Source organism: Micropterus salmoides, unplaced genomic scaffold (genome assembly GCF_014851395.1).
Source record: "Micropterus salmoides isolate LMB-PRFRI ecotype aquatic unplaced genomic scaffold, ASM1485139v1 Ms_hic_scaffold_2201, whole genome shotgun sequence".
Classification (NCBI taxonomy): domain Eukaryota; kingdom Metazoa; phylum Chordata; class Actinopteri; order Centrarchiformes; family Centrarchidae; genus Micropterus; species Micropterus salmoides.
In genome coordinates this window covers 1283-14725 of record NW_024041376.1, presented here as the reverse complement: position 1 = coordinate 14725, position 13443 = coordinate 1283, and the positions used below count along the sequence as shown (strand labels likewise).

General features: G+C 40.2%; 1 protein-coding gene across 1 annotated transcript; it reads right to left on the bottom strand.

The window, feature by feature from the left end:
* Window positions 1–2370: 2370 nt before the first annotated feature.
* LOC119917771 (galaxin-like) lies at window positions 2371–13026 on the bottom strand. Its single transcript, XM_038738195.1, has 11 exons — window positions 12952–13026; window positions 12836–12868; window positions 11650–11695; window positions 8615–8769; window positions 7638–7772; window positions 7087–7260; window positions 6137–6310; window positions 5187–5360; window positions 4237–4410; window positions 3287–3460; window positions 2371–2510 (listed from the first exon to the last, which is right to left on the bottom strand). Exons 1-11 carry the CDS (start codon window positions 12977–12979, stop codon window positions 2371–2373), a joined length of 1407 nt encoding a protein of 468 aa, XP_038594123.1. The 5' UTR covers window positions 12980–13026.
* Window positions 13027–13443: the final 417 nt, after the last annotated feature.

The following is a 13443-nucleotide window of genomic DNA, read 5'->3' as shown; positions in this document are numbered from 1 at the left end:
TGCACTCAGTCTGAAGTTAGTTCACGTCTGTTTTAAACATCATTGACAGGCTTGTAGATAATGAGAAGTAGGGTCTACTAAGACCAACATGTCTATGTGATAATTTAAAGTAACTTATTTCATAGGGTTTTATCCAATCTCACAAGACTTGTAATAAACGTAAGATCGCTGTTGTCCCACAGTGTATAGGGCCATAAGAGCTCACCTTTACAGCTACTGGAATTTATAGGATGTATCTCAAGTATTTGATCCCCCACACAGCACCACTGAGTCTTCGTGTTGTATTGGTCATATCCACAGCACTCGTGGTCACTGGAGTTCCTTGTCAGGATTGTCATGTTTGGACCACAGCACAGATGCTTCTCTTTATCAAAAACCTCTGTGGAAACGATCAGAATGATCAGGAGGACTTGCCAAATGCGACACTGTAAGCACCTGTGGTGTATAACATATGTGCATTTGATGCATAACAGCTTAACATAGCACTGTAGCAGCTGGATAGAGGATTAGTGACCTTTTAAGGGGAGAGCAGAGGTCAGTGGTTATGTGGAGACTCTTATATGGTGTCTAACAGATGTCTACACTTATCCTATAGAACTGTGCCCTTATATGGATTGGTGCCTTAGTTTGCAGACTCAGACCCTTATATGGTGTCTAACAGATGCCTTAACATGTCCTATATAAGCTATGTTTTATGTACAGAGAGACAGAGTGTCCATCGGGCTGGGTCACTCTCCAAACTGCTGCAGAGCTTGTAATTGATGCTGAACTCCTTGATGTAATAAAACTTTTATGATCAAGAACAGTGTCAAGCGGATTTCTTCTCAACACATCATCGCAGCATTATTGTTCAGACACCACACACCCATAGATGTACAGTATTCATGCAAATACCACTTTGGCATGTGTACACAGGATTGTATCTATTCTAAGAGCCATTTAGAAAAAACAGCATCAGTAGGAAAGTTGTTTTATGCAGCTTTTTCTAAACAGCAGTGCACGTTTATTGACATGTCTCTGCTTGCTTTTTTGGGGTCGTATTTACATCATAGAGCTGAGATACAATGGGCAATCACTGCTCAATCCAATATGCCTCAAGATTGACATCTGAAACAACCAAGACTTTATTGCTCCGTCTTGCACAGTGTGAAATGCAGAAAACTTGTAAGATCGCTGTTGTCCCACAGTGTATAGGGCCATAAGAGCTCACCTTTACAGCTACTGGAATTTATAGGATGTATCTCAAGTATTCGATCCCCCACACAGCACCACTGAGTCTTCGTGTTGTATTGTCATATCCACAGCACTTGTGGTCACTGGAGTTCCTTGTCAGGATTGTCATGTTTGGACCACAGCACAGATGCTTCTCTTCATCAAACGCCTCTGTGGAAACGATCAGGATGATTTCTTTAAACTGTATCACTTTTACCTCAGTCACAACTAAGTTGACATGATTCATCGTGTGTAGATCTTATGCATACTTCTTTGAAGTACTACATGATTTCACTGAAATGTAAAGGCTTATCTTGTGATTTTTTTTTCAGCTCTACTCACCTTTACCATAGCATCGAGCCTTTGGTGCAGGTTCGGCTACAACAGCTGACTGACAGCATAGCTCGCTAAGTGTGTTGTTGGCCTTCTGTCCACAGAGAGTTGACCCTGGGATCTGAGCTGTGAAGGCAAATATCTTGTCAACATACAGGCACCACACACCTTAATGAGCATGAACTTAACGGTTCCTTTTCTATGAGAACAATTAGATGGCTAATATTGCCACAAAAATGCGAGATGAGTGAAAGTCCCTGTATACATTGCTTTTTTCATGTCTCAGATAAAAATGTATAATCGTGAAAGAAATGTGGTCAAATCTTTGGTTGTCAATCAAAATCGGAAAAATATGAAATTCTCCCCATGTGCCATCTATAAACCGACCAATCAATATACAGCATGAAATGACATAGAATACACTTACCAAATGCGACACTGTAAACACCCATAGATGTACAGTATTCAAGCAAATACCACTTTGGCATGTGTACACAGGATTGTATCTATTCTAAGAGCCATTAAGAAAAAACAGCATCAGCAGGAAAGTTGTTTTATGCAGCTTTTTCTAAACAGCAGTGCACGTTTATTGACATGTCTCTGCTTGCTTTTTTGGGGTCGCATTTACATCATAGAGCTGAGATACAATGGGCAATCACTGCTCAATCCAATATGCCTCAAGATTGACATCTGAAACAACCAAGACTTTATTGCTCCGTCTTGCACAGTGTGAAATGCAGAAAACTTGTAAGATCGCTGTTGTCCCACAGTGTATAGGGCCATAAGAGCTCACCTTTACAGCTACTGGAATTTATAGGATGTATCTCAAGTATTCGATCCCCCACAGCACCACTGAGTCTTCATGTTGTACTGGTCATATCCACAGCACTCGTGGTCACTGGAGTTCCTTGTCAGGATTGTCATGTTTGGACCACAGCACAGATGCTTCTCTTTATCAAAAACCTCTGTGGAAAAGATCAGGATGATTCTTTAAAGTTTTATCTCAGCCACAACTCAGCTGACAACCTACTGCATATCCTGCAGACCACACATGTTTAGATAGAATAGAACAGAACAGAACATGCATTACATGTACATTTGTCTAAAACTGAGGAAAAACTGTTGCAACATTAGCCGAATCAAAACTTTTTGTAGTCTACTAAGCCTCACTGTTAATGTTAATGAAATTACATAGAATACACTTGCCAAATGCGACACTGTAAACACCCATAGATGTACTGTATTCATGCAAATACCACTTTGGTAGCAATGTATACAGGGACTTTCACACATCTCGCATTTTTGTGGCAATATTAGCCATCTAATTGTTCTCATAGCAAAGGAACCGTTAAGTTCATGCATAGAATACACTTGCCAAATGCGACACTGTAAACACCCATAGATGTACAGTATTCATGCAAATACCACTTTGGCATGTGTACACAGGATTGTATCTATTCTAAGAGCCATTTAGAAAAAACAGCATCAGTAGGAAAGTTGTTTTATGCAGCTTTTTCTAAACAGCAGTGCACGTTTATTGACATGTCTCTGCTTGCTTTTTTGGGGTCGTATTTACATCATAGAGCTGAGATACAATGGGCAATCACTGCTCAATCCAATATGCCTCAAGATTGACATCTGAAACAACCAAGACTTTATTGCTCCGTCTTGCACAGTGTGAAATGCAGAAAACTTGTAAGATCGCTGTTGTCCCACAGTGTATAGGGCCATAAGAGCTCACCTTTACAGCTACTGGAATTTATAGGATGTATCTCAAGTATTCGATCCCCCACACAGCACCACTGAGTCTTCGTGTTGTATTGGTCATATCCACAGCACTCGTGGTCACTGGAGTTCCTTGTCAGGATTTTCTTTTTCGGACCACAGCACAGCTGCTTCTCTTCATCAAATGCCTCTGTGGAAAAGATCAGGATGATTCTTTAAAGTTTTATCTCAGCCACAACTCAGCTGACAACCTACTGCATATCCTGCAGACCACACATGTTTAGATAGAATAGAACAGAACAGAACATGCATTACATGTACATTTGTCTAAAACTGAGGAAAAACTGTTGCAACATTAGCCGAATCAAAACTTTTTGTAGTCTACTAAGCCTCACTGTTAATGTTAATGAAATTACATAGAATACACTTGCCAAATGCGACACTGTAAACACCCATAGATGTACTGTATTCATGCAAATACCACTTTGGTAGCAATGTATACAGGGACTTTCACACATCTCGCATTTTTGTGGCAATATTAGCCATCTAATTGTTCTCATAGCAAAGGAACCGTTAAGTTCATGCATAGAATACACTTGCCAAATGCGACACTGTAAACACCCATAGATGTACAGTATTCATGCAAATACCACTTTGGCATGTGTACACAGGATTGTATCTATTCTAAGAGCCATTTAGAAAAAACAGCATCAGTAGGAAAGTTGTTTTATGCAGCTTTTTCTAAACAGCAGTGCACGTTTATTGACATGTCTCTGCTTGCTTTTTTGGGGTCGTATTTACATCATAGAGCTGAGATACAATGGGCAATCACTGCTCAATCCAATATGCCTCAAGATTGACATCTGAAACAACCAAGACTTTATTGCTCCGTCTTGCACAGTGTGAAATGCAGAAAACTTGTAAGATCGCTGTTGTCCCACAGTGTATAGGGCCATAAGAGCTCACCTTTACAGCTACTGGAATTTATAGGATGTATCTCAAGTATTCGATCCCCCACACAGCACCACTGAGTCTTCATGTTGTACTGGTCATATCCACAGCACTCGTGGTCACTGGAGTTCCTTGTCAGGATTGTCATGTTTGGACCACAGCACAGATGCTTCTCTTTATCAAAAACCTCTGTGGAAAAGATCAGGATGATTCTTTAAAGTTTTATCTCAGCCACAACTCAGCTGACAACCTACTGCATATCCTGCAGACCACACATGTTTAGATAGAATAGAACAGAACAGAACATGCATTACATGTACATTTGTCTAAAACTGAGGAAAAACTGTTGCAACATTAGCCGAATCAAAACTTTTTGTAGTCTACTAAGCCTCACTGTTAATGTTAATGAAATTACATAGAATACACTTGCCAAATGCGACACTGTAAACACCCATAGATGTACTGTATTCATGCAAATACCACTTTGGTAGCAATGTATACAGGGACTTTCACACATCTCGCATTTTTGTGGCAATATTAGCCATCTAATTGTTCTCATAGCAAAGGAACCGTTAAGTTCATGCATAGAATACACTTGCCAAATGCGACACTGTAAACACCCATAGATGTACAGTATTCATGCAAATACCACTTTGGCATGTGTACACAGGATTGTATCTATTCTAAGAGCCATTTAGAAAAAACAGCATCAGTAGGAAAGTTGTTTTATGCAGCTTTTTCTAAACAGCAGTGCACGTTTATTGACATGTCTCTGCTTGCTTTTTTGGGGTCGTATTTACATCATAGAGCTGAGATACAATGGGCAATCACTGCTCAATCCAATATGCCTCAAGATTGACATCTGAAACAACCAAGACTTTATTGCTCCGTCTTGCACAGTGTGAAATGCAGAAAACTTGTAAGATCGCTGTTGTCCCACAGTGTATAGGGCCATAAGAGCTCACCTTTACAGCTACTGGAATTTATAGGATGTATCTCAAGTATTCGATCCCCCACACAGCACCACTGAGTCTTCATGTTGTACTGGTCATATCCACAGCACTCGTGGTCACTGGAGTTCCTTGTCAGGATTGTCATGTTTGGACCACAGCACAGATGCTTCTCTTTATCAAAAACCTCTGTGGAAAAGATCAGGATGATTCTTTAAAGTTTTATCTCAGCCACAACTCAGCTGACAACCTACTGCATATCCTGCAGACCACACATGTTTAGATAGAATAGAACAGAACAGAACATGCATTACATGTACATTTGTCTAAAACTGAGGAAAAACTGTTGCAACATTAGCCGAATCAAAACTTTTTGTAGTCTACTAAGCCTCACTGTTAATGTTAATGAAATTACATAGAATACACTTGCCAAATGCGACACTGTAAACACCCATAGATGTACTGTATTCATGCAAATACCACTTTGGTAGCAATGTATACAGGGACTTTCACACATCTCGCATTTTTGTGGCAATATTAGCCATCTAATTGTTCTCATAGCAAAGGAACCGTTAAGTTCATGCATAGAATACACTTGCCAAATGCGACACTGTAAACACCCATAGATGTACAGTATTCATGCAAATACCACTTTGGCATGTGTACACAGGATTGTATCTATTCTAAGAGCCATTTAGAAAAAACAACATCAGTAGGAAAGTTGTTTTATGCAGCTTTTTCTAAACAGCAGTGCACGTTTATTGACATGTCTCTGCTTGCTTTTTTGGGGTCGTATTTACATCATAGAGCTGAGATACAATGGGCAATCACTGCTCAATCCAATATGCCTCAAGATTGACATCTGAAACAACCAAGACTTTATTGCTCCGTCTTGCACAGTGTGAAATGCAGAAAACTTGTAAGATCGCTGTTGTCCCACAGTGTATAGGGCCATAAGAGCTCACCTTTACAGCTACTGGAATTTATAGGATGTATCTCAAGTATTCGATCCCCCACACAGCACCACTGAGTCTTCGTGTTGTATTGGTCATATCCACAGCACTCGTGGTCACTGGAGTTCCTTGTCAGGATTTTCTTTTTCGGACCACAGCACAGCTGCTTCTCTTCATCAAATGCCTCTGTGGAAAAGATCAGGATGATTCTTTAAAGTTTTATCTCAGCCACAACTCAGCTGACAACCTACTGCATATCCTGCAGACCACACATGTTTAGATAGAATAGAACAGAACAGAACATGCATTACATGTACATTTGTCTAAAACTGAGGAAAAACTGTTGCAACATTAGCCGAATCAAAACTTTTTGTAGTCTACTAAGCCTCACTGTTAATGTTAATGAAATTACATAGAATACACTTGCCAAATGCGACACTGTAAACACCCATAGATGTACTGTATTCATGCAAATACCACTTTGGTAGCAATGTATACAGGGACTTTCACACATCTCGCATTTTTGTGGCAATATTAGCCATCTAATTGTTCTCATAGCAAAGGAACCGTTAAGTTCATGCATAGAATACACTTGCCAAATGCGACACTGTAAACACCCATAGATGTACAGTATTCATGCAAATACCACTTTGGCATGTGTACACAGGATTGTATCTATTCTAAGAGCCATTTAGAAAAAACAGCATCAGTAGGAAAGTTGTTTTATGCAGCTTTTTCTAAACAGCAGTGCACGTTTATTGACATGTCTCTGCTTGCTTTTTTGGGGTCGTATTTACATCATAGAGCTGAGATACAATGGGCAATCACTGCTCAATCCAATATGCCTCAAGATTGACATCTGAAACAACCAAGACTTTATTGCTCCGTCTTGCACAGTGTGAAATGCAGAAAACTTGTAAGATCGCTGTTGTCCCACAGTGTATAGGGCCATAAGAGCTCACCTTTACAGCTACTGGAATTTATAGGATGTATCTCAAGTATTCGATCCCCCACACAGCACCACTGAGTCTTCGTGTTGTATTGGTCATATCCACAGCACTCGTGGTCACTGGAGTTCCTTGTCAGGATTTTCTTTTTCGGACCACAGCACAGCTGCTTCTCTTCATCAAATGCCTCTGTGGAAAAGATCAGGATGATTCTTTAAAGTTTTATCTCAGCCACAACTCAGCTGACAACCTACTGCATATCCTGCAGACCACACATGTTTAGATAGAATAGAACAGAACAGAACATGCATTACATGTACATTTGTCTAAAACTGAGGAAAAACAGTTGCAACATTAGCCGAATCAAAACTTTTTGTAGTCTACTAAGCCTCACTGTTACTGCCCAAACACCTCCGTCATAGGTGTCTGGTTATACCTTTCCGGTTACTAAAAATGAATGGAAACAAAGCCAATTAGTGTCAAATTTTTAGTGGGAATGACATACATTACCATAACAACATGGATATGATGTTTTATATCCATCATTTGTGTCCAGCTCTACTCACCTTTACCACAGCATTGGGCCTTAGGCGCTGGTTTGACTACGATGGTTGACTGGCAGCATATTTCATTGAGTGAGTTGTAGGCCTTCAGTCCACAGCAAGATGATACCTGTTCACTAAGACCCTCTGTAACATGAGCTGTGAAAACGTAGATGACATCAAGATACAGACAATTGCACCACAGTAATAGCTGAAAGTGCTTCTATTTTTTTTTTTTTTACAATAGGTGCTTAAGTCAGTTAGAAAGCACTTCATCTGCACTATATGTTCTGTACATTAAGCAAGTGAAGATGAGTGAAACACAAAATATTCACAGAGCTGGTTTTAGCTGACAAATTCTTCTTCGATTCTCGGTTTTTATATTTTCATTATCACAACCTGTTTCTGTACAGTGTGTACATTTTAATGTGAATTTATAAATCAATAGCAAAATTATAAAACGATCAGTGGGAAAAAAACATTAATGTTTTTACATAAAATTCTAGATACTGGTTCTTTTCCATTGGATGGATATTGTGTCTTAATTTCTTTGATCTGTAAGTTAAATTATTCAGTAGGCTTCCTCAGGATTATTATCTCTTACAATATTTCTATCTTTACTAATAGAGTCTGATCATGTGTAATATGTAAGAAGAACGTGTTTCCAGTACTCCTTACTGAAAGCGTAAGCATCTTACTGCTGTTTTATAATTATGGTTGCCATGTTTATGATGCAATCATCATATGCTTCCTGCTTTTGCACTATTTGTAGGCAAGTCAGCATAAACATCTTGACGCTGCCTGAGGAAGAGCACCGACGTTGAAACAAGAGTAGCTGCCACACAAAGCCTTTGTTCTTTGTGCCATTAAGTACCTTTATAAATATTATTAACTTATCTTACTTAATTAACCACATTCAACAGCTCCCCTCCATTTTTATATAAAATCACAAAATCAACATTCCCATATCTTGACATTTGACACAAATGTGTGGTCATTACCTGTTATGTTGTATCCATGTGTTACTTTACAACACGTGGCTACTGCAGGGTTGAAAGCCTGCTTGCCACAACATGAACGCCCTGCCCCTAGACGAAGATGATTCTCACAGTACACAGCCTCGCAGATGTCATAATGCATATCCATACAGATTTTTCTGCAAGACATTGACAACATACTCCAAGTTATCATCATTAACGGTCAATATATAGAAAATTCAGTAATTTTACTGATTAAAATTTTCTCCTGCCATGTCTATGCACATTTCACCTCTTACCCTTTGTAATACTGCCCTCTGATGGACTTTGGTGAAAACATACCCATACACACCCATACCAGTACTTAAACATAACAGTTACACCCTTGCTGTGCATATGAATGTATTACACAGGGAAAAAATGACCTGTGATCACATTTTAAGATTCCAGCAGGGTAGGTTTAGGGATTTTCAACAGCAACAATCTTAAAAGTGTACACCAAAGAGAACAGAGGGTGGGCTGAGAGAATTTAATAATATTACCGAAACGCGTTGCTATTCTCAGAGGATGGCACTACAGAAATGGTTTTATTAAGCTCAGTAAATAAAATGAGATGGAAGGAAACATTTATTTTGTCAAAGTGGATATTTTAGCCTGACATACACTAGGCAAAAGCTTTTAGTGGAAACATTGGGATGGATACCCTGAATCAATTGATAGACCAAAATCCATGGTGAACCTGAGCTTAGAATTTGAGAGGCCATGGCCTCAACTATTGAGTCTTTGACCTGGGGAACGTGGAGAGGGGTCACCAGCGTCATTAGGAATAATCCTCTGGAGATCATATATATTGTGACCAAAGTTTATAGTCACTGGCAACTTATACAAGGACAAGCATGACTGATATTCTGATTGCTGCTGGAAAACAATGATTTTATCAGTATTGTTTGATATGGAAAATATCAGACTTTAGTATCAGCTTCAAAACAGCATTAGTGCATCCTATGCATAGCCCTTTTATATCCTCCTGTCATTACACATGTTTATACTTCCATACATGTGAGGAACTTCACTGACATAATGTATCCTCTAGCTCCTAACCTATGGACTTAACCTCTGAAAGTGGTGGCGATGGTTCAGTGTATAAGACACATGCGACACACATCAGAGGATATCATATAATTGTTATATTGACTGCATTAATTTCCTGAAGATACAACCTAATCATTACCACTACTAACCCAACCTTACCCTAACCTTAAAACAAGTCTTCACCATAAACTTTAATGATTTATGATATGGGCACTTGCGCTTTGTCCGCCACAGGAAGTCTGCACATTGTGACGGTGTAAGCAGAAACACTGCTCAATAAAATTAAGGGTACATTTAATCATCACAGTATAACATCAAGTCAAATAAACTTCAAGAATATCAATCTGTCGAGTTAGGACGTATAAGCAAATGGTTTTGCAGGTGCTCTCTCTTTATCCTTCCTGACTGATTGTTTGATTGCATTTTGCTTGTGTCCTTGTCACTACTGGTAGCATGAGGCGGTATCTGCAGCCCATTCAGGTTGCAGAGATAGTCCAGCACCTCCAGGATAGCAATTCCACGCATTGCAAGAAGGTTTGCTGTGTCTCGCAGCACAGTCTAAATAGCATGGATGAAATACCAGGAGATGGACCATTACACAAGGAGAGATGGACAAGGCCATAAAGGGGCATCAACCCAACAGCTGACCTGATATTAGCTAGGATCTGTGCTCACAGGGCAGCACTGTGTAGCTCGATTGGCATTCACCAGAGAACACCACAATTGGCAGGTCTGCCATTGGTGCCTCATTCTCTTCACAGATGAGAGCAGGTTCACAGTGAGCACATGTGACAGACGTGAAAAAATCTGGAGAAGTCATGCTGTTAGCTACCGGGATGAAATCCTCAGAGCCACTGTAAAACCTTACGCTGGTGCAGTGGGTCCTGGGCTCCTCCTGGAGCAGAGCAATGCCTCGCCTCATGTAGCTAGAGTGTGTAGGCAGTTCCTGGATGTTTAAACCCAGAAGCCACCATCATTAATGGAGAAAATGTTGAAAGTGTAGAGACGTACAAGTACTTAGGAACCATGTGTCAAGTTTGATATAGACATAGAGTCAGTCTCAAAACAGGGACAACTAAGGATCCAAATGATGCAAAAGCTGAATTCTTTCAATGTCTCCTAGAGTATCTTATGTAGTTTTTATCATTTGTGTACTGAAAGTTGCTGCTGTTTTTATGGATTGCCTGTGAAAGACAAGAACAGCCCCAGCAGCATTATCAAAATCTGCTACAAGATTACTGGAGTCCAGACTACACAGGTCATGAGTCATTCTGACTACATTGTTTAAAGTCCTCTGGGTGGCAGCAACCCCCCCCCCCCCCCCTCATGAATAAGGGTCCCTTGTGTCAGACTGCGGCACCCTGGGATGAGAGAAGTACAATTGGTGGGAGGTGTGACGGACGCCTGTATGCCTGAAGCTCAGGAAGGACGTTTCCCGAAGAGGAGGGCAGTGTGCCCTCAAGTTCCCTAGACCTGAATCCAATTGAGAACCTTTGGGACATTGTGTTTCGGTGCATCCAGTGCTGCCAAGCAGCGGCACAGATTGTCCAGGAGCTCATGGATGCCCTGATTCAAGTCTGGGAGGAGATCCCCTAGGACACCATCCATCAAACGTTGTCGGGAAAGCAAACAGCACATGGGGGCCATACACACTGCTAAGTCACATTATGAGTCCCCGTGATAAAAGTCACGCAAGTTGGATCAGCCTGTGATTTCATTTTTTTAACATTTTTGGTGTGGTTTTGAATCCAGCCCTCAATCAGGTGCTGATTTTGAACTCCAATGACTGTTGTCAAATCATTTTGTTCTCATTGAATTATACAAGTGTTTCCTTAATTGTTTTGAGCAATGTACATAAATCTGCTTACACAGTCACAATGGGCAACTTGATTAACTAATACATGTTCACACCTTTTTATATACAGTCTATGGTTCACACACACGCAAACACAGGAAAGGTTACTCACCGGTAACAGTCGTTTTTAGAAGTTGCATTTCCTCCCACATCAGACTCTGTCAACAAACACAAAAGTTCCAAGTTATAAGCTATAGTCTAAATCACTTACACTGGCAACAATTTGTGGAGGTGACCGTTTGGAGGCTACGTTATACCAAAAACAACACTTCAAGCTTGTAGTCCTGGGTAAAATGCAATGACACCCTGACCTTTATCAACATAGCCTAATTCACTATATGGAAAAACACAATGGGTATATAAAGACACATATGGGTATATAAAAACACATAGGCTATAGATAAGCTACATAACATATTGCCATTGTCAGTGTTGATTTCCACCTTAATACCAGGATCCCTTTAGGCTATAGCCTATGTCAGGTGTCAAAATTATAGGCACCTGCATGTCAATCCAACCCTTCAAAACACCACCCTTTGATCATGCCACCTACTCCATTCCCATGTCACTTTGCCACAATAAAGCCTGAGGTAAAATGTTGAATAGTTGCCTTTGTAATGTGCTGCAATAGCATCGCAAGGCACACGCATTAGGCGCCAAACAATGTCTGAGGGTTTTTCCAATTTCAACACAAGGCGAAAAAAAGAGAAGACAACTGCATGTAATGATACAATAAAGAAAATAACTACACGTCCTAATTTCTTTCTACGAATTTGACATGCGCTGTGCAGAATGCAGACTGAAAGAAAAGTTAATTTCCAGCGCACAGAAGCAGCAAAAGTATTTAGTCTCACACACACACACACACACACACACAAACACACACACACACACACAAATTCCCCAGCTACTTACCGTAAGATTTACCATAACAACTACATACCTAACCTTAGCCCTACACCTAACCTTAACGTAATTCTAACCTGAATCCTAAAACCAAGTCTTGACCCCCTAAAGCCCCCTAATCTTGTGGGGTCCAGCATTCTGGTCCCTAAAAAACTGGGACCCCACAAGTAGCCTACAGTGTAATCCTGGTTTTTGGACCCCACGACAATAGTAAAACAAGCAAACTGAGCTGCAGCGAACACTACTTTATAAAGCATCCCAGCCAGGACGAGAAAAATTGAACCAGTACATCACATAAAACAATAGGCAATCAGTTGTAAGAGGGGCTACCCAATGAGTGACCCTGCGCCAGGAGCTCAGACAATCAAGGAAAATTACTCAGCCTTACTTACCACAGACAGTGGTGAAGCCGCAAGCCAGCCAAGCTGAAAGGATGTAACAAGAAGCATGATTATATTGTTTTCAAACAGTCTCTTACACAACTAAAAATCCAGCTGAAAAAGCATACCCAACACGAGAGCCCACAGCAGTACCATCTGGGAGTCTTTTTTTTGGAGAATCTAACAGACAGCAGCACCAGAGTATGAAATGCAACAAGATGCAAACAGATAGGCCCATGATTAAATAGCACCAATTAGCCACTCCTCCCACGTGATATCACCTACAAATATGACACTTAAAAAAGCTCAGTAACAGTCGCATTAAACCTGTCACATCCGGACATTCCAGTGAGTGTATTCACACCAACAAATAGCCTTCACAGAAATATGCTTTTATTCGCTTTATAAAAGTATAATAGCCTATGTTAATAAAAGATGCAACGTACTGTTACAGGTTACAGAAAATACGTGAAATGTATATTTAATAATTGATTGATAATACCACTTTACGACTGAGGTGTTGAAACATTTTGTCCACTCATGTGGAATATACTTCAGCAGGATTTAAAGTCGGAATACATGATTTTTTACCCCACCACCCTGTGGAGATAAAGTTTGAA